The sequence below is a fragment of the Felis catus genome, chromosome A1 (assembly GCF_018350175.1).
Source record: "Felis catus isolate Fca126 chromosome A1, F.catus_Fca126_mat1.0, whole genome shotgun sequence".
NCBI classification, from domain to species: domain Eukaryota; kingdom Metazoa; phylum Chordata; class Mammalia; order Carnivora; family Felidae; genus Felis; species Felis catus.
In genome coordinates this window covers 157169616-157192988 of record NC_058368.1, presented here as the reverse complement: position 1 = coordinate 157192988, position 23373 = coordinate 157169616, and the positions used below count along the sequence as shown (strand labels likewise).

General features: G+C 36.7%; 1 protein-coding gene across 5 annotated transcripts in view; it reads left to right on the top strand.

Moving 5' to 3' along the window:
* TTC37 (tetratricopeptide repeat domain 37) overlaps positions 1 to 23373 on the top strand; it is an 87784-nt gene that overhangs the window by 5575 nt on the left and 58836 nt on the right. For 3 of the 5 annotated variants that reach the window (XM_019837140.3, XM_011284663.4, XM_019837129.3), the window contains exons 2-13: positions 516 to 582; positions 2747 to 2888; positions 4692 to 4782; positions 6706 to 6849; positions 7912 to 8003; positions 8451 to 8526; positions 9273 to 9413; positions 12160 to 12258; positions 12367 to 12475; positions 19959 to 20099; positions 21944 to 22045; positions 22866 to 23005. In XM_019837140.3, the coding sequence (XP_019692699.2) occupies positions 4693 to 4782; positions 6706 to 6849; positions 7912 to 8003; positions 8451 to 8526; positions 9273 to 9413; positions 12160 to 12258; positions 12367 to 12475; positions 19959 to 20099; positions 21944 to 22045; positions 22866 to 23005 (1134 nt within the window). In that variant the 5' untranslated portion in view covers positions 516 to 582; positions 2747 to 2888; position 4692. The remainder of the gene's footprint in view (positions 1 to 515; positions 583 to 2746; positions 2889 to 4691; positions 4783 to 6705; positions 6850 to 7911; positions 8004 to 8450; positions 8527 to 9272; positions 9414 to 12159; positions 12259 to 12366; positions 12476 to 19958; positions 20100 to 21943; positions 22046 to 22865; positions 23006 to 23373) is intronic. The other 2 variants (XM_019837133.3, XM_045033735.1) reach the window with 1 other exon arrangement.

Sequence of the window (23373 nt, the reverse complement as noted above, 5' to 3'; positions counted from 1 at the left end):
CCCAACATTGGGCTCCAACCTATGAACATCGAGATCATGACCTGAGCTGAGGTCAAATGCTCAACTGAGTCACCCAGGCATCCCTACATATTTATAATTCTTTACATGGCATAAAACAGGGTCACTTTAGTGTAGTTGGGCTCCACATGGGGAGTAAATAAGTGGTATTAATTGTCCTTGATTCAAAATAAAGTAGCATAGAAATAGTTGATACTCTTGTTTTGGCTCAATTTTTTATATTGTGGTTAATGTATTTTGAGTTTCTGGAATGTTTTTGGAGCATTTTTCTGATTGCTTATGGATGTTCCTTTTATCACCAGAGTCTGTGGGAACACAGACCAATTCAGAAATTGGGGAAAGAAGAAAAAGATGAAAAATTATACCTAATTATTTCTTGTGTTTTAAATTATGAATTATGAAAATTAAACCTGAATTTGGTATGTTAAAAAATTCACAGAGTTTTGGGTTATCATCCTTTTTATTTGCTTAACTACTTGATGTTTTACTTTATTTAGGTGGATAATGGTCAAGGAACAATCTGAAATTCAAGTCAAAAAGAAGGTAGAAGATAATAGGTAAAAGGTAAGTATCCAGAATGCTGAATATGTAACAGGTAATTGGAGTCTATTTTTACTTAATGATTGTTTTTACCAATTCCTTTCAAAGGAAGGGTGGGATGATATACCTCTAGGCTGTTATGCCAGACTATAGGTCATCACAAAATACCTTTGGACTTTTGTTACTAGATTTAAAAGTATCATGTTTTGCTTTTGTGTAATTTGTTTCCATTGTCATTGTTATTATTATTTATTGTTTTGTTTTTGTTACTTTTGCTGTATGGAGTCTTTGTATGTGCACAACAGAATGTAGTTGAAGGTTCCATAGCTTTAGCTGGGGTGTGTAGCAATTCATCCACCTACATTTGTTAGTTTTGAGGTTTAACATTTTGGCATGTTTGATACTTTCTAACTTTTTTAAGTGCAGCTGTTGCTACTTTCTGTGCTTGATATGTTGAATAAAAACCCTTTTGGTTTGGTACTATAAACCCTTTAACTGAGTGAAAGTGTGCAAAAACGAATGCTTTTTTTTTTTTTTTTAAAGAATCACATGAGATTGAGAAGAAAAAAATAGGAGAGATTGTCAGGGGAAAGTGGGTGCGGCTGTGGATGACCATTAAACACACTTTGTGGAAGAATATTAAAGACACTTAAGAGAGCTAGATTTTACTTTGACATCTTGGATGTGCGTGAAACAGAGGGAAATGTCCCAAATACAGGTGTATGTGGTTACATGGAATCATTTTTTAAGTAGATTTTTACCTTTGTTGATACCTTGTGGAAGGTTAGTACTTAGGAAAACTTTTTTTAGAAAATGAATGGATGAGCCTCTCTCTTCTCCACCCCAGCTCCCAAAATAGGAAGAAGGTTTTAGGCCTAGAAAGGGACAGATTATTTTGTCTTTTCAAAAATAGGTTAATCTCCTGAAACTAATCTATGTCTATATATCTACCTTGTCCATATCTGTATATCTCTACCTGTATAAATGTTTTGTGAAGAGAGAGGGCCTCAGTGCTAGCATATTATGCTAAATTCCAAATCACGTGAAGGATTAGGAAGAGAAGAATAGCAATTCCACTGCAGCAAGAGTAATTGTAATTACATGTAGGGACATATAGGGATATGGAAGGGTATTAAACATTAATTGGTTACCAAGGGAACAATGGAGTTTATCTATTGTGGTCTTTAAAAATAACTCATGTAGAGGCATTTAACAGCTCTGTGTTGGCTGCTGTATGTAAATCTAAACTTGTCTGTCTGTCTGACGTTTAAGGTCTTCTGTAGTCTCGTGCTCTACATTATCCACCAAGCCTCATTTTCTTCTTGTCCTCAGCAAGTCCCTTTTGTTCCACACTGCTCAGTTTTCTCATTGTTTCCTACATGTGTTCATTCCTATTTCTCTGCCTTGGCTAATGCAGTTGCTTCTAACTGGAGCAACCTCTTTCCTCCCAACATTCTTAAATTCTGTGTTTTCCTAGTACCCCTTAATTACTTCACTTCACACTTTTCCTTCTTTGAACTCCTATTGCAGTTGTACTCATTATCCATAGTTAGTGTTTGATTCTCTGATGACTCATATGTCTTAGGTCTTTCTTCTGATTTAGATTATATTCTTTAGAACAAGAGCCTTTTTTTCTGTGTGTGTGTGTGTGTGTGTGTGTGTGTGTGTGTGTGTGTGTGTGTGTCATTTGCAGTGCATAGTTTGGGAGTTGCATGTAGGACAAGTGATGGCTGGTTTTACCTTGTTTTTATTGTCTTTTTAAATTTATTATTGTGAGAGACAGAGACAGAGAAAGCAAGCGGGAGAGGGGCAGAGAGAGCGGGAGACACAGAATCCGAAGCAGGCTCCAGGCTCTGAGCTATCAGCACAGAGCCCAACAAGGGGCTCAACCCACAAACTGTGAGATAATGACCTGAGCCCAAGTTGGCCACTGAACCAACTGAGCCACCCAGGCACCCCAGTTTTACCTTGTTTGAACGTGCTTCCACTCAAGTGTTGGACGATAGAAAAGATGGTGATCCTTTTCCTTGTAAAGTTGAATTCTTCCGTTTGCTTTTGTTTAGACTTAAAACTGTTTTTGTTCCTTTTTAATTTTTTTTTTTCCTCCTTGGATGTCTCTTGTAATCCCTTGCTGTTGGCCCAGATTAGTTGTTATCATCATTGATTTATCTTCTGTTTTAATCTGCAGAGTTACCTAGCCAAGATAACTGGTGTGAGAAAATTTGAAATCAGCATTGAAATTTATTGCCTGTTCCGGTCAAAGTCTGTAGGCTATAGAAAAAAGAAATACTGAAGTTTGCATCTATAAATGTATACCAAGATAAACTCAGGTATGAGAGCAGTTTCTAAAATAAGAGCATGTGAAATATGATGCTTTAATGTATAATTAACATAATTAGGCAAAAAGTCATTTTTCTGTGTATTTAAGGAGCCTGATTCTAGTTGCAGATAAATTGATTTATGATATGTTAATTTTTGTATTACTTTCCACCTAACATTTTTTAAGTCAAAAGGATTGGGATTTTTGTTGTTGTTGCTGTTGTTCTTTTGCTTTTTATTCCTTACTTTCTTAAACTCCTTTGATCTGCACTTCTGCTTTAGCCTCTTTGGGTATACAGGGTGTCACTGTACCATGTCAGTGAGCCATCTTCTTGGTTCATCTTGCTACTGTGAACCTCTGCAGTCTATAATGACTTCATATTTAGCCAGGTTGGTTTCCTGATGAGATTGGAGTTCAGTGGAGTTATCAAAAAATACAAGTGTTTCTTTTTTTACATTTAGTTGTGATTGAATTTGACTTGTTTACCCGATATCAGAGTAAGTTGTGAAATCTTAAGGTACGTTAGTTCATTTAAAATTAAATTAACTAGGGGCACCAGGGTGGCTCAGTTAAGCGTCCACTTCAGCTCAGGTCATGATCTCACAGTTTGTGAGTTCCAGCCCTGCGTCAGGCTCTGTGCTGACAGCTCAGAGCCTGGAGCCTGCTTCAGATTCTGTGTCTCCCTGTCTCTCTCTTCCCCTCCCCTGTTTGTGCTCTCTCTCTCTTTCAAAAACAAACATTAAAACAATTTTTTTTAATTAAATTAACTAGCTTATGAGGTACCCGAGTGGCTCAGTTGATTAAGTGGCCGACTTGGGCTCAGGTCATTATCTCACAGTTCGTGAGTTCAAGCCCTGCCTCAGACTCTGTGCTGACAGCTCAGAGCCTGGAGCCTGCTTTGGATTCTGTGTTTCCCCCCTCTCTGCCCCTCCCCTGCTCACACTCTGTCTCTGTCTCTCAAAAATTAATAAATGTCAAAATAATTTAAAATTAAATTAACATACCTTAAATTTAAATGAAGAAAGATTTTACCTACCATTTGAAATATCTTTTTATGGTTCAAATTAGTGCATAATCCTCTAGCATTTTCATTGCCTTCATTTAAGTGTAAACATCGCATTTATTTCTCTCACAGAATTTATACTACTATAACTCTGCATGACACTTACCATGAAGAAAGTTAATTTATAATTTATAGAAACCAGTGTTAAAACAATATTTGGGCTTATTCTACTAAATCTTGCTTAATGTAGAATTGGATTGAGGTTGATGTGTATTTTGGGTCCTGGTATATTACATCATCTGTGTTTTATCCTACTATATGAAGAATGAGTATAACTCAAGTACAACTCAATTTTAACAAATATTTATTAATGTGTCCAACTTGTCAGATAATAGGTGCTGGCAATAATACAAAGTAGTACACAACACAACTACAGACAAAAATCCCTGCCTCCATGGAACTTATATTCTGCTGGGTTTGGGGGAACAGATAGTAAATAAAATAAGTAAAATATATAGTGTATAAGATGCTAAATGTTAGGGATGCAGTTAAGGCAATATTGGGGTTGGGTGTTGGGGGTGAGGAAGTGTTGAAATTTTAATTAGCTTGGCTAACCAAGGTTTCACCAAGCAATGACATTTGAATAAAAATCTGAAGAGGTAGGGGAATATGCTATATGTACCTTAAGGTGGAAAGAATCTTCCTGGGAGAAGGAATTGCATATGCCTTTTTCAGATAATTAAGTTTATTGGAACTATTATAATTAGGCAGGTATTATTATAGGTTCACTCAGGGTTTGTATTTTGACAGAATGTCCAGCAAGGAAGTAAAGACTGCTCTAAAAAGTGCTAGAGATGCAATCAGAAACAAAGAATACAAAGAAGCTTTGAAACATTGTAAGGTAACCAATGTTTTGTTTTGTTTTGTTTTTCCTTCCACGGTGAAAGTGTGTTTCCCGTTCACAAACATTATGGATGTAATAAGTGTATCATTTATTGTCTAAATATAACAAAATGCCTGGGTTGTTTAGTAGCACCATTAGAATGGTTGTGCTAGGACAAACTACTTCACCATTCTTAATTTTGTCTCTCTCTGTATTGGTAACTTATCAAAGTCATGTTCTTAAAACCTGAATACCTCTGTGGTGGTATCTTTTGATGGGCTGTACTATGGAGCACTACTGTATCATAAAGTTCTTCTTCTTTAATGGTATGTTGACATTGTAATTCTATTTGGTTTGTGAATGGGAGACTCAAGATTCTAAACCCCTTTGTATGCTGCTGATGGGAATGTGCCTGTCCAGAGGGGGGAATTGTATGTGCAGGAAGGAGAGAGTAGTGGTGGAAGTGAAGTCCTTGGGAAGGGAAGAGAGGATGGGATCCCAAGTTTGAGAGGAGAGTCTTGATACTTCTTCCATCTTAGCAGGAGGAAAGATAGGTGTAAATCCAGATTTGTAGATTGTCAGATTTATAGATTTGGGGGTGGGAAGAGGGGCATGTTCCCCTCTGATGTCTTGTATTTTCTTAGTGAGGTATAAGCTGAAAGTGGAAGAGCAATTGCATAGGAGGTTTGAGACGAAGGAAGGTACGAAGTAGTTGTTATTTATTGGGAAAACGAACTTACTAGTAAGGTTTGGAAAGGATTGCCAGGCCCTACTGAATGTCCATTTGAAGTTTCATGTTATTGAAGGGACATCAGTGAAGTCAGTTGTGTAGCTTCTCCCTTCATGTTCAACTTCTTAGGCTTAGAAATGGGCATGTTGTGGGTCAAGTATGAATGTTGAGAAAGATGATGGAGAAGAGAGGAGAAGGAGTTGAGGATGTTTGCAAGGGAGTGATGACAGTGATGGGTCAGGGGAGTCTAAGCTGGGGAAGGAGGAATGAGAATTGAGAAGTGGGGCAGTAGTAGAAAAGAGGGTGGGGTCAACTAATTGGACATATCAGAGGTTAAAGCATTGTTAACTTTGGTAGTTACCCCATTTGTTGGGTTTTTGGGAGGCAGCATTGTTGGATAGAATGGAATTTGTGCTATTTAGATTGGTGACAGGTTGCTAGAAGTGTTATGTGGATGTGTATAAAAATAATAATCTGGCTCAACTCATGTCAATATTCTTTTTTTCTCTAGAATATGTAAAATCTTAACTGATTTCATTTTAGCTACTAGTTTTGTTTTCTTACACTAGAACCTTTTGGTTTTCTATTTCAAACTTTTACCTTAGCAAATAGCTGTTATTTCTGAAAGCAGTAGCTCTACATATAATATTTATTCCCTTGACAGGTGGCGTTTAAACATTCATCACCACTATTTATTTTGAACATATTTGATATAGTCACATTGGGGTCAGTCTGCTTTCTTACCCTACAATTTCAGTGAAAACTCTCATCTGTCTAAGAGAGGGCAATGTTGTCATAGTGAAAGAAAATGTGGGAATTGGTTAGGGTGAAATGATATGGAAAACAGTTTTGTGAATTGACCCGTAACAGTGTGGAGTGGAAGCCGGCAGGATGGTTGGGTGGTATGAATACTTTCACTCTTTTTACACAGCATTTTCAGGGAGCATGGGGAGGCATTTGATGGAGGCATCAGGATTACTTGGGCAGCTTTTAAAAAATATGACTCATATTTTTGACCTGTTAGATTTATTGATCCAGTTGCGCTCCTCCTCTCCTTGAGGAAACTGAAGACCAGAGATGTTAAGTGGCTTTCTTAAGATTGCTCAATGGCAGGTCCAGATTTCCTGACACTCAAGTAGACTGTCTTTAGTTGCTTTTTACCCATTAGCTTCCAAAATTTAATGACCTGCTCTTTTAATTTTTTTAATCAGACAGTGTTAAAACAAGAGAAAAATAACTATAATGCCTGGGTTTTTATTGGTGTTGCTGCAGCCGAGCTAGAACAACCTGATCAGGCCCAGGGTGCCTATAAGAAAGCTGCTGAACTAGAGCCAGACCAGTTGCTGGCTTGGCAGGTATGTGCGAGTTTCGTGCCCTATATTATAGTAAAGAAGTTTTCCCCTTTTTTAAAAATATAGGTAACAGCTTTAAACTAGGCATTTAAACCTTTATTTAACCTCAGAAGAAAAAAAATTTAAATGTATTGGTTTTCTAAACCAGCAAGTTAGTTAAAAAAAAAAAAAAAAGATGCCAGTGAAGCTGTTTTCCATTATTTAACAGCCAAGCCAATGGATTATTTCTAAATGTGAGGATTAGAATTGAAATATGATTATGTAAATCTCTAACTTAATTATGTGTGTATATGAAAGACTTATCAAGAATATTCTTTATGCTTGAGGGAAACATGTATATTAATATGTTTTCTAAAAGTAAAGTATAAAAAATGTGCAGTCTGTTTTGAATACAAGTGAAATTCTTTTTTCTTATTTAATGGTCTTCATGTTTTCTGTTGGCTTCTCCAACTTCTTCATATTTAATAACTTTGTTTCCTATCTAACCACATCTTAGAAACTGTGATTTCTAGTAGGTAGTAGGAGAACATGAGCCTGTTTGCCTCATGTTATGTGAACAAGAACATGAGTGGGGGTATCTGGTGACACACTTACGGAGATGCCTGCTTTTATTATGTATTGATTGATTTAGGATATGTGATCTTTAATTGAAGCAAAAATTACAGTCTCCACAAAACTCTTGGGTTTTTTTTTATTTGGCCATATAAAAGTAGGGTCATCTGGTAATGTCTTAAGAGTTAAGATTATATAATCATTCAGACATATTTTTTGTTGTAAAACACTTCAGATGTATTTTCGGAAGTAAAGAGAATGGTATAATGAGCCCCTCTGGCTATCACCTAGCTTCATTAAAAATCCACACATTTCAGTATTTTTTCATCTATACTTTCATCTATTTTCCCTCACCCTTAATTATTTGGAGGCAAATCCCAGACATATTGTTTATTTGTAAATTATATTTTTTTAATTACAAATAATCTTTATAGATTGTCACTTTGTTTAGCAAAATGAATGTGAGAATGTTGTACTTTTTGGAAGAATAATCTCTATTGTTTCCTATTTTAGGGGTTAGCAAGTTTATATGAGAAATGTAATCACATAAATGCTAAGGAAGACTTACCTGGTGTTTACCAAAAGCTCCTGGATCTTTATGAAAGGTAATCACTGTATGGGGAAAGGCAGTGTCTTTAAAGTTTTAATTGGAATAAACTGATAAAAACTTATATAGAAGTACTCCAGACATTTACTGGGAATTGAGAAGCATTTTTCTTTCATACTTTGGTTATAGAATTCCTTGATTGTGACTGAAACAGAATCAAAACACGATTAATAAGAGGACTGATTAATCTGGGAACTTTGATATAATTTTCAGTTAAGACCATGGAAGATATTATTTCTTAAACCTTTTATTTTTTAATAGGAGGCTCATTTTATAAAATTTTCTTGTGGTATGAAAGAGGATATGTTCTAATTTAAAGAAGATATGTTCTAATTTAAAATTATGCCTGAATGTATTACTGGGATTTATTAATTTTAGTATCTCAAGTCCTTGGTTGTTTTCAATAATCAGATTCAAAATCCTTTTTTTTTTTTTTTATTCTAAGTGTTGACAAACAGAAGTGGTGTGATGTCTGTAAGAAACTTGTGGATCTATATTACCAAGAAAAGAAACACCTAGAGGTTGGTAAATGATTTGCTGGACTGGTAGACTTCTTTTAATGAAACTATTATTTAAAAAAAGCTTTCAGGGTGCCTGAGTGGCTCATTGGTTAAAGGTCCAACTCTTGATTTCAGCTCAGGTCATGATCTCACTAGTTTGTGAAATTGAGCCCCATGCATCGGGCTCTGCTCGGTATTCTCTCCCTCTCTCTCTGCCCCTCCCCCACTTGTGAGTGCGCACTCTCTCTCTGTCTCTCTCTCAAAATAAATAAATAAACATTAAAAAAAAAGAAAACTTTGATTTTAGCTTGAGAGAAATTTAAAAAAATTACTATGTAGTATGATATTAAAAGAATATAGAGAGATAATACCAATTACAGTATTTTGGAACTTTGAAATTTTAGTTGTCATAACTTCCAAACCCTTTTGAAACTAGGCAGGAATAAATAAATAAACAAAGGCATCATCTGTAGAATTTAGTGACGTGTTTGTAGTGCACCCATAGTGGATGCTCTAAGTTAGGAAGTTTGGGGCGTGTAGTCTTATTCCAGTTTCTACTCTGGTATCTCAGTCGTACTTCTAAAGCAAGGGCTGTGTGGATTTACCTAGTCACCTTTTTTGTAGAATTCAGAGTAAATGGAGTTCTGGGCTTTTGCTGTTTTATGTATTAGCAGATGAAAATATTGCTATTTGTAGATTTTATATTTTTTGCACTGGCGTTTTTGATATTTAAGATAAAATAATGATTTAAATCTCCCTCTTCATAGGTGGCCCGAACATGGCACAAATTGATAAAGACACGGCAGGAGGAGGGTGCAGACAACCAAGAGCTTCATCAGCTGTGGAGGAGATTGACTCAGTTGCTGGCGGAGAGTACTGAGGATCAGAATAATGAGACCCAGCAATTGGTATTAACCCATTTATTCTCTACAGTTTGTGTCATGGAAATTGATCATTGAATTGAATTTAGCAAATGGAAACATAATAGTGTAATATAGAAAAGTGCCGTATGTCAAAATTGTTATAAGAGTTCAGTTTTAAATTGATAGAAGTTCTTGCTGACACTGTCAGAATTATTGGCCTGCAGTCTCATACTAAGTCCGGACAGAGTGGAATTGGTACTTAGGGTATCATAATTTCCTTCCTTGTGTTCATAAGAATCCACAATAAATCAGTTATGCCATCACTGTGAAAAAGAAACTATGAGCTTGGCTTTCACAAAACTACGGTAATTTCTAAAGTTGTACTTACTTAAAGATATGTTTCTTTATATAGTGAATACAGTTTAAATAAGAGTACTGAATTATTTTGAGGTTTAGCAACTCGAGTATTTTGTTTATGGTATTTATTTAGGGTACTTATATCTAGAAATATTCCTTTTTGGTGTACAGTGTAGGGCACAGTGAAGTAATTGAAAAGAATTTTTAAAAAGATGAAAACAATTCATTGATTTTGAACTGTAGTTGGAAAATGTCTTATTCTATTTTTTTATACTTCTAAGTTTAAAAGTAAACTTAATTTCTTATAATAAATAATCACTCACTGTACACTTGTAACTTGAATGGACTATTTATTTATTTATTTTAATTTTTTAAAAGTTTATTTTTGAGAGAGAGCGGGCACAGTGGGGAAGGGGCAGAGAGAGAGGGAGACACAGAATCCAAAGCAGGCTCTAGGCTTTGAGCTGTCAGCTCAGAGCCCCATGTGGGGCTCGAACCCACAGACTGTGAGATCATGACCTGAACCCAAGTTGGATGCTCAACCGAATGAGCCACCCAGGCACCCGAATTGACTTTTTAAATATAAGCAGTTATAGGGGCGCCTGGGTGGCTCAGTCAGTTAAGCATCCGACCTTGGCTCAGGTCATGATCTCACGGTTTGTGGGTTCGAGCCCCACATCAGGCTCTGAGCTGACAGCTCGGAGCCTGGAGCCTGCTTCTGATTCTGTGTCTCCCTCTCTCTCTGCCCCTCCCCTGCTCACCCTGTTTCTCTCTGTCTCTCAAAAATAAATAAATGTAAAAAAAAAAATTTTAAAAAATATATAAGCAGTTATACACTGTAAAGGATGGGAAGTTCATTTTTTTTTGTATGTTTGTTCATTTGTTCACTCATTAATTTATTCCTTTATTCAGAAAATACTTATTAAGAACCTACTATATTTGTCAGGCAGTGTCCTAAATGCTGGAGATAAAAATAACAAAAATAAGATTTGCATTTGTCTGTGTGTTGGTTTATCTGTGTATAGATTTAGTTGTGGAAAAAATTGAGCAGTGACAAAATTAAGTGGTTTGCCAACTTCTCTCTCTTTTTTTTTTTTTAATGTTTATTTATTTTGAGAGAGAGAGAGACAGAGACAGAGCGTGAGTGGGGGAGGGGCAGAGAGTGAGGGAGACAGAGAATCCTAAGCAGGCTCCAGGCTCCAAGCTGTCAGCACAGAGCCTGATGTGGGGCTCGAATCCACCACTGGGAGATCACAACCTGACCCGAAGCCAGATGCTTAACCGACTGAGCACCCAGGCACCCTGCCAACTTCTCTTAAATGATATCTTTATATTATGACATCATGTAAGTATAGGTTACCAGAATATCAAACATATACCAAAATAAGTAAAAAAAAAATTTTTTTTGAATTATCTGTGTTCTCCTCTATGAAAGAGAACTAATTATACTTGCCATGTTAAGACTTGATTCTTAACTGTTAAAATATGAAAAGAGGATTTTGGCGGTGGGGTTATTTTCACCTTGAATTGTAATGATAATTTCATTTTATTTAAATGTGTTCATGAAAAAAGGCATCACTTGTTTTCCAGATGATAATTTCATTACTATTTTTTTAAACCCCTTGTGCTAAACACCATAAGTTAGGCTTCCTTTTTTGCAAGATCATTAACTTAATCGGAACAGTAAAATTTTACTTATTTATGCAGACTTTATACCATACTGTACAAAGAAAATTGGAGTAGTGAACTGTATTATGAGTTTTCATTATGAAGTCATGGAGATTCATTTTTAAAAATGGTAGAACTTCTGTAATTAATTGAATAGTATCCTTTAAAATGCTTGATTTGGGTTCTAGTATTGCTATTCTTGCTCAAATACATTTAGAAAGCTCCTTTTGGTATTTTCTTCAAAATCACTTAGTAATACCGGATAAAAAGTGATTTTATTATAGTTCAGTCATATTTCTGGTTTTATTTTGATAAAAGCATAACTTCATAAAATTTGTTTTTTAAGACTGAAGATTTCCTACCATTGAAGATGTTCCAAAGGACATGCTGGTGATTTTGGTAGAGATATTTTAAAAATGATCTGAGCAGTAGCAGTTACACTGCTATTCATGATTATACCTCTCCAGCTGACTACTTTATAGGGAATAGCAAGCACTTACAAGAATGTTTTGTTAAATTCATAATGCTGATTTATATAGTTACCCTCATTAGTTCAGTGCAATCTCCTGGCCAGTTGGGGTTAAACTGTATTCAAAAACCGACGTGCCATTTTTTTTTTCTTCATGAAATTGCCAAGGCCAGATAATAAAATACATTTGCAATTAGTTGAAGTTGTATCTTGTATAAGTGAGTCTTACATGTTCAACTGTTTACTACATTTGTCATTTCAATATGCTACAGATGATACGTTTTTTGTTTGTTTCAGCTTTTAACTGCTTTTGAGAATGCACTGGGCTTATCAGAAAATATTCCTAGTGAAGATCACCAAGTACTTTATAGACATTTCATTCAGTGTTTATCCAAAGTAAGTTGATTTTAAAAATCTCTGATGTGATGTTTATATTCTAATTAGGAAAGTGTTCACAAGTATATTTTACTATTACTTAGTTTATTTTACTTTGATATTTTCTAGTTTCCTCATGAAATTGCTAGGTTGAAGAAGGCCTGTGAAGGAATGATAAACATCTATCCCACTGTACAATATCCATTAGAAGTGCTTTGTTTGCATTTGATTGAATCAGGTAATTTCTTCTTTATTGTATTGTGTGTCCTAAAAGTGTATGAGCATGTGAGAGTGATGTTGCTATCAATAAAAAAATGGTTTCAGTGCCTACAGTGTGCCAATGTATTGTTTGAATATTTCTGGACATAAAAGGAAGTACAGTATGTTGCCTTTACGCACATGAAGAGGCTAATAAATGTAGGAAAGTATAGTGACACAGAGGAATTATGAATTCCTGAGTTCATTGTAGATCATTGAAGTCTTTTGGAAGGTGGGAATTGAGGAGAGTCTTAAATTTTCCATACAAATTAGAAAAACTGGAGGAGGTAAAAGGAGCTCTGAGGGCATGAACAGAAGCATGGAGAGAGCTAGGTTGTAATTTTTCGGAATAGTAAGATAGTTTCACTTGCTCTACTGGAAGGAATAACTTAAGATAGATTTTGGTTGAATAGGTTAGACCATATTGCATAGGGCTATGAATGTCACGCAAAGGGTTTTGTGAACCATGCACATTCTCAGTGTTGATGTTATGTTGCAGTGTCACAGGTACATAGTTACACATGCTGTAATACTATAAAGTAATGGAGCTTATAAATGATCTCCTTTTTTAATGAAATAGAGTAGATTCAAATCAGAGATTATGTCTTAACGTATGCCTCTCCTTTCCTGGGGAGAGGAGAGAGAACTGATGACACCAGCTTGCTAGGAGTTGTCAGAACCTGTGTCTGCCGACATCTTGTGCCCAGGGCTGGTGTTCAGTCTGTTTACAGGAGGTTGACCCAATTGGTTTTCACACCAGTCTCCGTCCTTTCTGTCAGTATCTGTGCTAAATAGATTGTTTTTCATATAATTTGACCATCACTTTTGTCCATGCCTGTATTCAACTGATGTGAACAAAGTTCATAGAAATTAGTCACTGAAATGGAAGTAATTTGTGTTAGTGATTATAAATTATTGCAGAGCTTTACTAATTGTTTTTACTTTGTTGCTAAATGAGTAGACCTGTGGGAATGCTTTATGTATGAATAAACATCACATGTTTCATTATAGAAAAATTGTTGAAAACTAGGGCTAGAGGAACCAAGGGAAAATGCCTGTTGGAAAAATATCATTGCATCTATCTTGGCTCTCTGCTTTAAGTTTCCCTTCTAGTTCTACTTGTACTTTTTCCTGGCTGGTGTCTGAATTTAAATTCAGAACTGTTACCTTCAGTCTTATATTTTTTTGGTGAGAATTAAGCAGATCCCCTTTTCTTTTTTTTTCATTTTTTCTTTTTTTTTTTAATTTTTTTTTTCAACGTTTATTTATTTTTGGGACAGAGAGAGACAGAGCATGAACGGGGGAGGGGCAGAGAGAGAGGGAGACACAGAATCGGAAACAGGCTCCAGGCTCCGAGCCATCAGCCCAGAGCCTGATGCGGGGCTCGAACTCAGGGACCGCGAGATCGTGACCTGGCTGAAGTCGGACGCTTAACCGACTGCGCCACCCAGGAGCCCCAGATCCCCTTTTCTTTAACTGACTTACCAGCAGACTTGCAAGAGCACTTTTCACTAATGTGAGAGAAGAACTAATTGTTTCAGTCAGTCAACTTATGAAGTATAAAATCAAACTAATACGGTAGTATGCAGGATAGATTGTATAGAAGATAGACTAGATTGGGTAGACTAAATGATCTTGGGAATGAATGAACTGTGAACATATGTGAATATGTTCTACTGTAACAATAGAAAGTAACACCTGAATAAAAATAAATAGAAGAGATTTGTTAGAGGTAAATGGAGGAAGAATATAATTTTACTTTTAGCTCTCTTGAAAAGTTGGTGTAATATAGAATGATCATCTGTAAGAAAGTTGAGTGGTGGAGAGAAGATGTTAGTGGACAAAGGGAAATGTCCATCTGGCTTGCAGATGAGAGATCTGTACTAAGACTAGACATAAGGTTTAGAGATCACTTGCATGTTGGTTAAAGTGAAGTGTGTGACTTCAGAGGATGACTAAAGTACAAAAAGCTGAAAACTGTCTCGGGTGGTGCTGGATGGCTTAAAGGGAAAGGGAGGAAGAAAGCAAAGAGGAAAGTAGAAAACAGAGATGCAGAGAAATCTCACAGGAACATGGAGGAAACTGATGTGAAGTAACAGAGAAGGCTCAAGGAAAGAACATTTCAGAAAGATCTTCATTGACATATTGAACAGCTAATTTTATGATTGGGAGGCCTTTATTTAGGGGTATTCTTTCTAACCAAGGTGATTGAATTGGAACTTAGATTTCAGTGATGGGAAAAGAGTCCAAAGAAGTGGTTAGCAGATATTAAAAGAAGCAATCTAGGGATTTGACCGATTGTGTTTAAGGGAAAGGAGGAGGAAGGATACAAAGGGGATGGTAAACTTTTAGAGGAGTAGGAGAATTATAGTCGTGTTGCCTTCGAGGAGAGTTTCAAGAACAAAGGGCTAGTTAACATTGTTAATTTGTATTGAGGTCAAGGAAGATGAGGCATAATAAGAGACTTTCAGTATGAGGAGCATACTTGTGAATTTTTGTGGGTTTTCTTTTTCCACTGACAGGAAACATAGTTCCAAAATTCACCTAGTTTCTTCAGATTTTAACATGAGACCCAATAGGTTCTCAAGATAAATGGGCTGATTTTTGTAGTTGGCCTCTGGTACCCATCCCTCCACCCCTTTTTCTACTCTTACAATTGCTATTGAGAAAGTAATGGCTATTGTTCACCCTTTTCTCTCTATTTTCTTTCAGCTATTAATGGTTTTTACTATTCCCTTATTCTTGACCTGCTCATGGGCCAAATGGCACAAGACAATACTTGAAATTTCTTTTTGAAGACTGATTAAAAGCTTTCTCAATAAGCACATGTATGCCTATAATGTAGATTTGTTGAATAAACATGGCCCCTGTATTTCCAAAAGATTACAAAATTATAGAAGAAATTAGATCAACAAAGTCTGCAGTTTTGCATGTAAATTCAGTATTTGACAAAGCATTCTAGTAAAGAGAGAGCAAGTGGGTTATGCTAAATGATTAGAGAGTGTGTTGGTTTACGTGAAAAAAAATCATCCTTGGTGAGGGTATTTTCTAGAACTGAAAGAAAGAGAGGTTTATATCCTGGTAAAGGGGAGTGGGTAGGTGGATATTCACACATATGGTACATCAAGGAAGAGTTTTTTCTTTGTGGGATCTTTGGCTGTAAGAATTTGTGGGATGGAGTGGTTCAGGCTTAGGTACATTCTAAGGTAAAGCATCATTCTTGGCCTAGAACTTTGACAGTTAATGCAGGACAGTAGGGAGCTGTGGTTAAAGATTTCTTGTTTTCTTTTCATTGCTTCTCTAAACCAAACTTTCTGTGTATTAAGAACTTGTGGAAATCTGTAAGGTCTTTCAAGACTGACCTATCCTCCTCCAGTGTGCTTTAGTATCTGCAGAATGTGGTACTTCACAGCAGTTAATCACTGGGTTCTCTTACACTGGGGACAAATAATATTTGGTTCTCTTTTGTCCTCCTTTGCATGTTGAGACTTGAAGATTCATTTTCAAAATGACTCAGTTTATAAAGCTTCACATAACAAGTAGTGAATAGCTTTTACGGTTGTCAGCTGGTAAAATGTTATTTTGTGCTAAATGACCCCAATTTATTTTATTTTGCTTTATAGCTGAAATGGGGGAGGATAAGAAAGCTTGGTTCTTCAAATCCAAACATGAAAAAGCTCAAGATTGTGTGCTCTGGAAATATTAGAAAATCTGTATGCAAATAAAAAAATGAGTACATGCTGTTTTGTTTTGTTTTTTCCCCAAGCTAGGTTTATTTAAAAGAGAAATTCTATAGTAGTGATCAGTTTCTTTGTGATGTCAGCAATTGATTAGTTATTTTTAAAAATCCCGTTGTTTTGGTGGTAAACTTTAGGAAACGGAATTCTTATCGGTATTACTGAGCATCTATCCTGAACCTCTTCAGAACACCTTTTATTCTTGGAGATTTAGCATTCATTGGCCCCAAATCTAACTTGTTTTATTGGCAAATAAAAATAATATTGTCAGACTTGTTTTCAGGTTGTTAAATCTGGAATCTTAGGCTCTTTTAAATGTTAAAAAGAACAGATAAATAAATGATTTTCTATTCAAAAGAATTCAAGTTTATTTCCTGTTTCTAGTCTCCACCTATTATTCAGCTAGTATTCTCAACAAGAGTTAGTATGGAGAACAGGGGTGAGGATTGAAGCTTTGGAATATCCCTCATTTCTACATAGGATCAGTGATGTTGTTACTACCGTTGATGGTTTGGGGGAACACTAGAGAAAATTCCTCTTTGTCATATGTAGAGAATATGTTTCCCAGGGCTAGAACATAGTCTATCCAAATCTCTTGATTTCTGTAATTGTGCTCCCAGATGTTAAGGAAAGTTTATCTTGTTTTAAAAGTTTCTCTTGTTCATCTTAGCCTTTTAGAAACTGTTTTCATCTACCTACCCATACTTTGTTTACCTTTGTAAGTTTTTAGGTACCGTGCTTATGGATGATCTTGAAAGATGCATGGTTGGCTTCTCTTCTTTCCATCACAGGTGTGTTTTCTGTAATAAGGGCAGTTTATGTGGCCAAGGTAGTCTGTCACGAATTACATTTCTATGGAATAAGAGAGTTTTGATTCAGATAGGTAGAAATTTAAGAATTTATTTTTTTTTAAATGTTTTATGCATTTTTTGAGAGACAGAGACAGACAGAGAGAGAGTGTGAGCATGGGAGGGGCAGACAAAGAGAGGAAGACACAGAATCCTAAGCAGATTCCACGCTGTCAGCACAGAGCCTGACAGGGGGCTCGAGCTCATGATCTGTGAAATCATGACCTCAACTGTAGTCAGACAATTAATTGACTGAGCTACCCAGGCGCCCCTGTAAAAAATTTTTTAAAAATATTTGTTTATTTTTGAGAGGAGGAAAGAGAGAGAGAGAGAGAGCAAGAGTGTGCATGGGGGAGGGACAGAGAGAGAATGGGACAGAGACTCCCAAAGCAGGCTCTCTGCGCTGGCAGTACGGAGCCATATGCAGGACTCGAACTCAGCAACCATGAGATCATGATCTGAGCAGAAGTCGGAAGCTTATCTAAGCCACCTAGGTGCCCCTAAAGGAAAATTTTAATAGCTATTTTATTTTCTTTTCTAGAAGGGTGAACATTTTTATTTTTCCATAGTAATTCTCAGCTATTACTTATTAGCAGACTAAGTCTTTTGGAGGATCAGTTCATAATGGTGTTCTTAAAGGACCATTACAATATTTAATGGATGTCTATTGTATACAAGATACTATGCTAGTCCCTACCCTCCAGAAGTTACCGTTTAGCTATAGATGTAGAAACACAGGAGATATATGTACATATGTATGTATATGTGTATATATGACTAATAATAAAGGTGGTCTATGGTATTGATGAATTCTATAGGCCGGTGGTTCTTAAAGTATTGTCTCTGAACCAGTAATATCAGTATCACCTGAGAACTTAGAAATGCCAACTTTCAGGTCTAATATAGACCTACTGAAGTCAGAAACTTTGACAGTGGGGCTTAGCATTCTGTGTTTTATTTTTTTTTATTTTTTAATTTTTTTTTAACGTTTATTTATTTTTGAGACAGAGAGAGACAGAGCATGAACAGGGGAGGGGCAGAGAGAGAGGGAGACACAGAATCGGAAGGGGCTCCAGGCTCTGAGCCATCAGCCCAGAGCCCGACACTGGGCTCGAACTCACGGACCGCGAGATCGTGACCTGAGCTGAAGTCGGACGCTTAACCGACTGAGCCACCCAATTGCCCCATCATTCTGTGTTTTAACAAGTCTTTTGGGTGATTCTGATGTCCAGTTTAGACAATATCTCTGGTTGAAAAGGGGAAAAAAATACCCCACTGGTGTGCTTGAGAGGAATAGGGTATATGGAACGAGGCATGTCTGTTTTTGGAAATTAACATTTATGGAAGCAATAGTGAGAACACATTGGGAAAAGAAAATTCATATCTAGAAGCATAATAATAGCTGGCTCAGGTCTTTTTTTACAAGCTAACAAAAGTAGTATTTATTCCAATTTGCTTTCATATCTCACAAACAGTACTGAAGTTTTAATTCTTTAGCCGTTATGAATTTTTTTACTAACTTGGACTGCTAAATCAATATATAATATCATGGATTATGTATTGGTATGTATCTGGTTTTGAAAAATTTGAAACAGATAACCTAAATGGTAATATGCAGAGAATTTATCTTTGACATCTGTGACTGAAAAGGGTGGCTCCACGTGGGGGGGTATGTGTTTTAAATAGATTTCAAAAAAAAGCATCAGGCTGCTTTTTCAAATAAATTAGTTTAATTTAATTGTTTCAAATAAATTAGTTTAATATTTATTCTTCAGGTTGTAGTTTGTTGTAATTAGTTTTTAAGAATTTTCCTGTGTGATTAAACAATTTATCAAAGTGGTGAATACTATGCACAGTTTATTCTCAAGCAGAAGTCACATTTTCCACATGTTTTTATGCTTTTCTGGGAATGGAAATCCAGAGATTGAGGTTGGAGAAAATGGAAATAAAACAAAATAAATAATATTTTCTAAACTAAATTATTTTACCAGAATAAATTTGAAATAAATATAGGCATTACATGATTGTTACATAAGCTTAACCATTAATGTATATAGGAAAATAAAATTTTTGAAAGAATGCAGAAAGGTGCTACTGGACTTGTAGACTTAAGAAGAATGTGACTAAGTTTTTGTATAGTGTCTTGACAAGAAGACTGTCTTTTAATCCCAGATTCTGGAAGAACACTAGATAGGGCATCCTGGCTGTCACAGATAGGGCAACCCTGGCAGCACATGGTTGCCCAGGGAGAGAGACTGGTGAAGAAACTGTCCTTAGGGATTCCTTCATTTAACAACTGAAATTGTTAGTGCTGAACAGCAAAAGGAGAGCTGGCAAGCAGGAGGCTGTGTGTCTTAGCCTAATGGCAAGTAGCGGTAGGTTTCTGTTTGAAACCTTGAGTATGACTACAGGTTCAGTTTACCCATACTGCAGTGGGTAAAGTGGTTTCTACTTCCAAAATTTAAGATGAGGAGCATAAGTTTTTAATGAAATGTTAAAATTTTTGGTGTTTGTTGGTCTATTTAAGTTTTGAATTCCTGGAATTGATATGGTGAAAGATATGTAAAATGGTATTTGAGATTTAAGTATGTATGCTTTGGCAATTAGAAATTTGAAGTATTAGAGCCCCTGGGTGGCTCAGTCAGTTAAGCACCCCACTTTGGCTCAGGTCATGATCTCGCAGTCTGTGAGTTTAAGCCGCACGTCAGGCTCTGTGCTGATGGCTCGGAGCCTGGAGCCTGCTGTGGATTCAGTGTCTCCCTCTCTCTCTGCCCCTCCCCAACTCAGGCTCTGTGTCTCTCTCAAAAATAAATAAACATTAAACTTTTTTAAAAAGTTTGGAGTACATATGCTAATCATTTTTCCCTTTTAATTCCAGGCAATCTTACTGATGAAGGACAGCAGTATTGTCGCAGACTAGTGGAAATGGATTCAAAAAGTGGTCCAGGCTTCATTGGTTTGGGGATTAAAGCATTACAAGACAGAAAGTATGAAGATGCTGTTAGGAACCTAACTGAAGGCAAGTGTACAGCATAGAGCATGTAACATGAGGTGTAGCTGTAACCAAACTCAAGGGTCTCACTGTTTGGGGTGCTTTAAATTGAACACAACCCAAGGAAGTGTTGAAAGCAAAGAACTTTTATTACTTATCACAGTAAGGAGACAGGGAGATAGCTTTCAAGGCGGTGTCTCCCCATGGGGTTTGTACAGAAAGTGTTTATTCAGTGTATTGGGCAAGGGCAGAGAGCTGGTGTAGACATTAATTTAATGTACACATATTCTCTTCCCCAACTTAAAGCTTTTCATGGGTTTCTGACTGCCCTTAGGATAACATCCAAACTTCTTCACAGGGTTTGCAGCCTTCTCGAGTCTGATTTCTTGCCCCTTCCTTCATACTTTGCTAGCTCCCATGCTTCATTTTCAAATATAATGAGTCCATATGCTGTTACTTAGGCACTTTGGTCGCGGTGTGCATGCTCAGTATATCAGCATGCTAGTACACACATTGTATGTTCAAAAAATGGCAGAAAATCCCATTCGAGGAAAAAATCTTAGTATTACAATGAGCTCAAGGTAACTTCAGGATCACTCAGGTGGGCTTTGGTATAGGTCCGCAGCTCCATATCTGCTCAGACTGGCTCATGCCATAGGCTGTCAGGTAAAACACCTAGTAGACTCCTGGGTAGGTAGGAACCACTGGTTCTGCAAAACAAAACACATTCCATCCCTGATTTTGTCCCTTCCCCTCCTCTCTTCTGCTGATAGCTTTCAGCCCTCTGATCTGAGTAACTCCGCCTTGCATCCTAGCTAACATAGTCAGTAGGTGGTTATCTTTGGGCCTTTCCTTAAGGAGTGTATATTTAAGGGGCATCTGGATGGCTCAGTCAGTTAAGCATTTGACCCTTGATCTCGGCTCAGGTCATGATCTCATGGTTCCTGAGATCAAGCCTTTTGTCCACCTCTGCACTGACAACACAGAGACTGCTTAGGATTCTCCCTCTCTCTCTGCCTCTCCCCTGCATGCTGTCTGTCTGTCTGTCTGTCTCTCTCTCTCTCTCTCTCTCTCTCTCTCAAAATAAATAAACAAAAACATTAAAAACAAAAAGGAACATATATTTAAGATAGAAGTGGAAGAAATATGCTGATATATTCTGGATCTGCTTAGGTCTGAATTCCAAAACTGTCACTCACTAATTCCCAGACCATGAGAAAACTAATTAAATTATCTGTGTCTCATTTGCAAAATAAGGATAATTATATATGTTTTCACCCTGCTGCCGCCCTTAGGAAACTTTAACTTAGTTTTAACATTTGTCACAATGGATAGACTTACATTCAAGTAGAGACCTGAAAGACAAATGTAAGCTTGGGGTGGGAGGAGCTTTTCAAGCCAAGAGCTGAAATAGCCTGAGAGGAGAGCACAGCTGGAATTCAAGGTGGTTCAGCAAGATGTGACAAGGATGTATGGGAGCAGGAAGAGTTAAGAAATGATACTGGAGAGGGGCCTTGCACACCTTGTGAAAGAGTTTGCATGTTAAGGGCAGCCAGGAACCTGTGGAATGTTTTGAGCAGAGGAATTTTATAATTCCATTTGTATTTTTAGAGACATTCTGGCTGCAGTGTAAAGAATGAATTGGAATGGGTGGCAAGCACTTGCAGGGATCTGGGATAAAGATGGTGGAGATGTGAAGTGAAGAAGCGATGGTAGAGAAATGGATTGGAGCGTGGAATCAATGTAGGGAATGATCATGTATGAGAGACAAGGGAGAGGGGAGGGATCTGATTTGGGGGAGTAGATGGCGGTGCCATTCACCTCACTGGTCATAGTAAGTTTGGATTTTGTGATTGCTTTTTTCCTTTTAGGGTTAAAGGAAAGCCCTTTTTGCACAACGGGGTGGTATCATCTGGCCGAAGCCCAAGTTAAAATGCATAGACCTAAGGAAGCTGTTCTTTCATGCAGTCAAGGTATTCCTGATATCTGCATTGGTGGCCAACTCTGTTTCGTTTCATGTTAAAGGAGAAAGTTGGTGATTTAAAAAAACTCACATGCTTTATTTTGTATTTTAAGTTACTCACTAATTTAAATTTCATTGAGATGGTTAAATAATGCCTAGTGTGTATTTACTTTTAAACTAACCATGAGTATTTTTCAAAGGATTCCTTGGAATTTTGACATAGTCAGTTTAGGCTTGTGTGGAGGTGGTGTGTCTTTGTAATAAGGAAGTTTCTGGTGCATCCAGGACTTCAGGAGTTTTTGATTCCTCTCATGTAGATAAGAGCAGTCTTAGGCGTCTTGGAGCCTATTTGAATGTGGTCAGATGGGTCAGGCGAGGGATAGGAAATCATAAAAAGTGATTCACTGCTCTTGACACAGCTGGTGGCCTACCTTCTGTAGTTGAGACACAGTTCACCCTGGTCCTTTTGAATCCAGCTTCTTTCCCCTTCCGGTGTTCCTAATTTGCTAAGTTTGTTACCAATGGTTTGGCTAACTTTTGTTATGTAGCAGATACAGATATAGATACCCATTGTGTTTCAGGATGTTCACTTTTATTATATGTTATGTAAAGATAGAGATTTTAAATTCAGATGTGTTCTGTTTTAAATTCAGATATTTCCTTAAAGAATTCAGGGAAGAATCTATCTTTAGCTCGGAATTATTCTTCATGTATATTATTTTGGCAGTTTATTCTTACTGTATCTCCAATTTATTATTTTTTACCCTTAACAAGAAGAAATAAGTGAAGTAATACGGTTGTCTTCATTCAGATGTCCTTAATTTTGTCAGCTCTGAAGAACATAGATAATCTTGGTGTATCTGGTGGCAGTCTTCATCAGAAGAATCTTTGTCTCCGTTTGAAAGCAGAGGCTTTGATTAAACTCTCAGATTATGAATCTTCAGTGGAAGCAATCTGTACTCTTGATCAGGTAGTCTTATCAGGTTTTTCCCTTCAACTTTATTTTTTCCAGTCAACCGGGCACCAACCACTCCCTCCTTCCACAAATACTTACTTAAACAAATTTTGTGTTCGAGGTATGAATTCACCACATCTGCCTTTTCCAGATCACACACTTGGAAACTTCCAAAGTTATTTGTTTGCCTCTTGGTTAAGTACTTACAATGTTTTTCATAGGTGTGATTTCTTTCTTTAGTATTGTTCTTATTCTCCTTTTCTCTTTTTGCCTTAAGTTATTACGACTTGATTATTTTTAATTTGGGACTCTAAATTTTTGCCTCCAGAAAAGGTTTCATAGATTATTGACAAGAACAGTTAAGGACTCAAGTAGCTTCATAG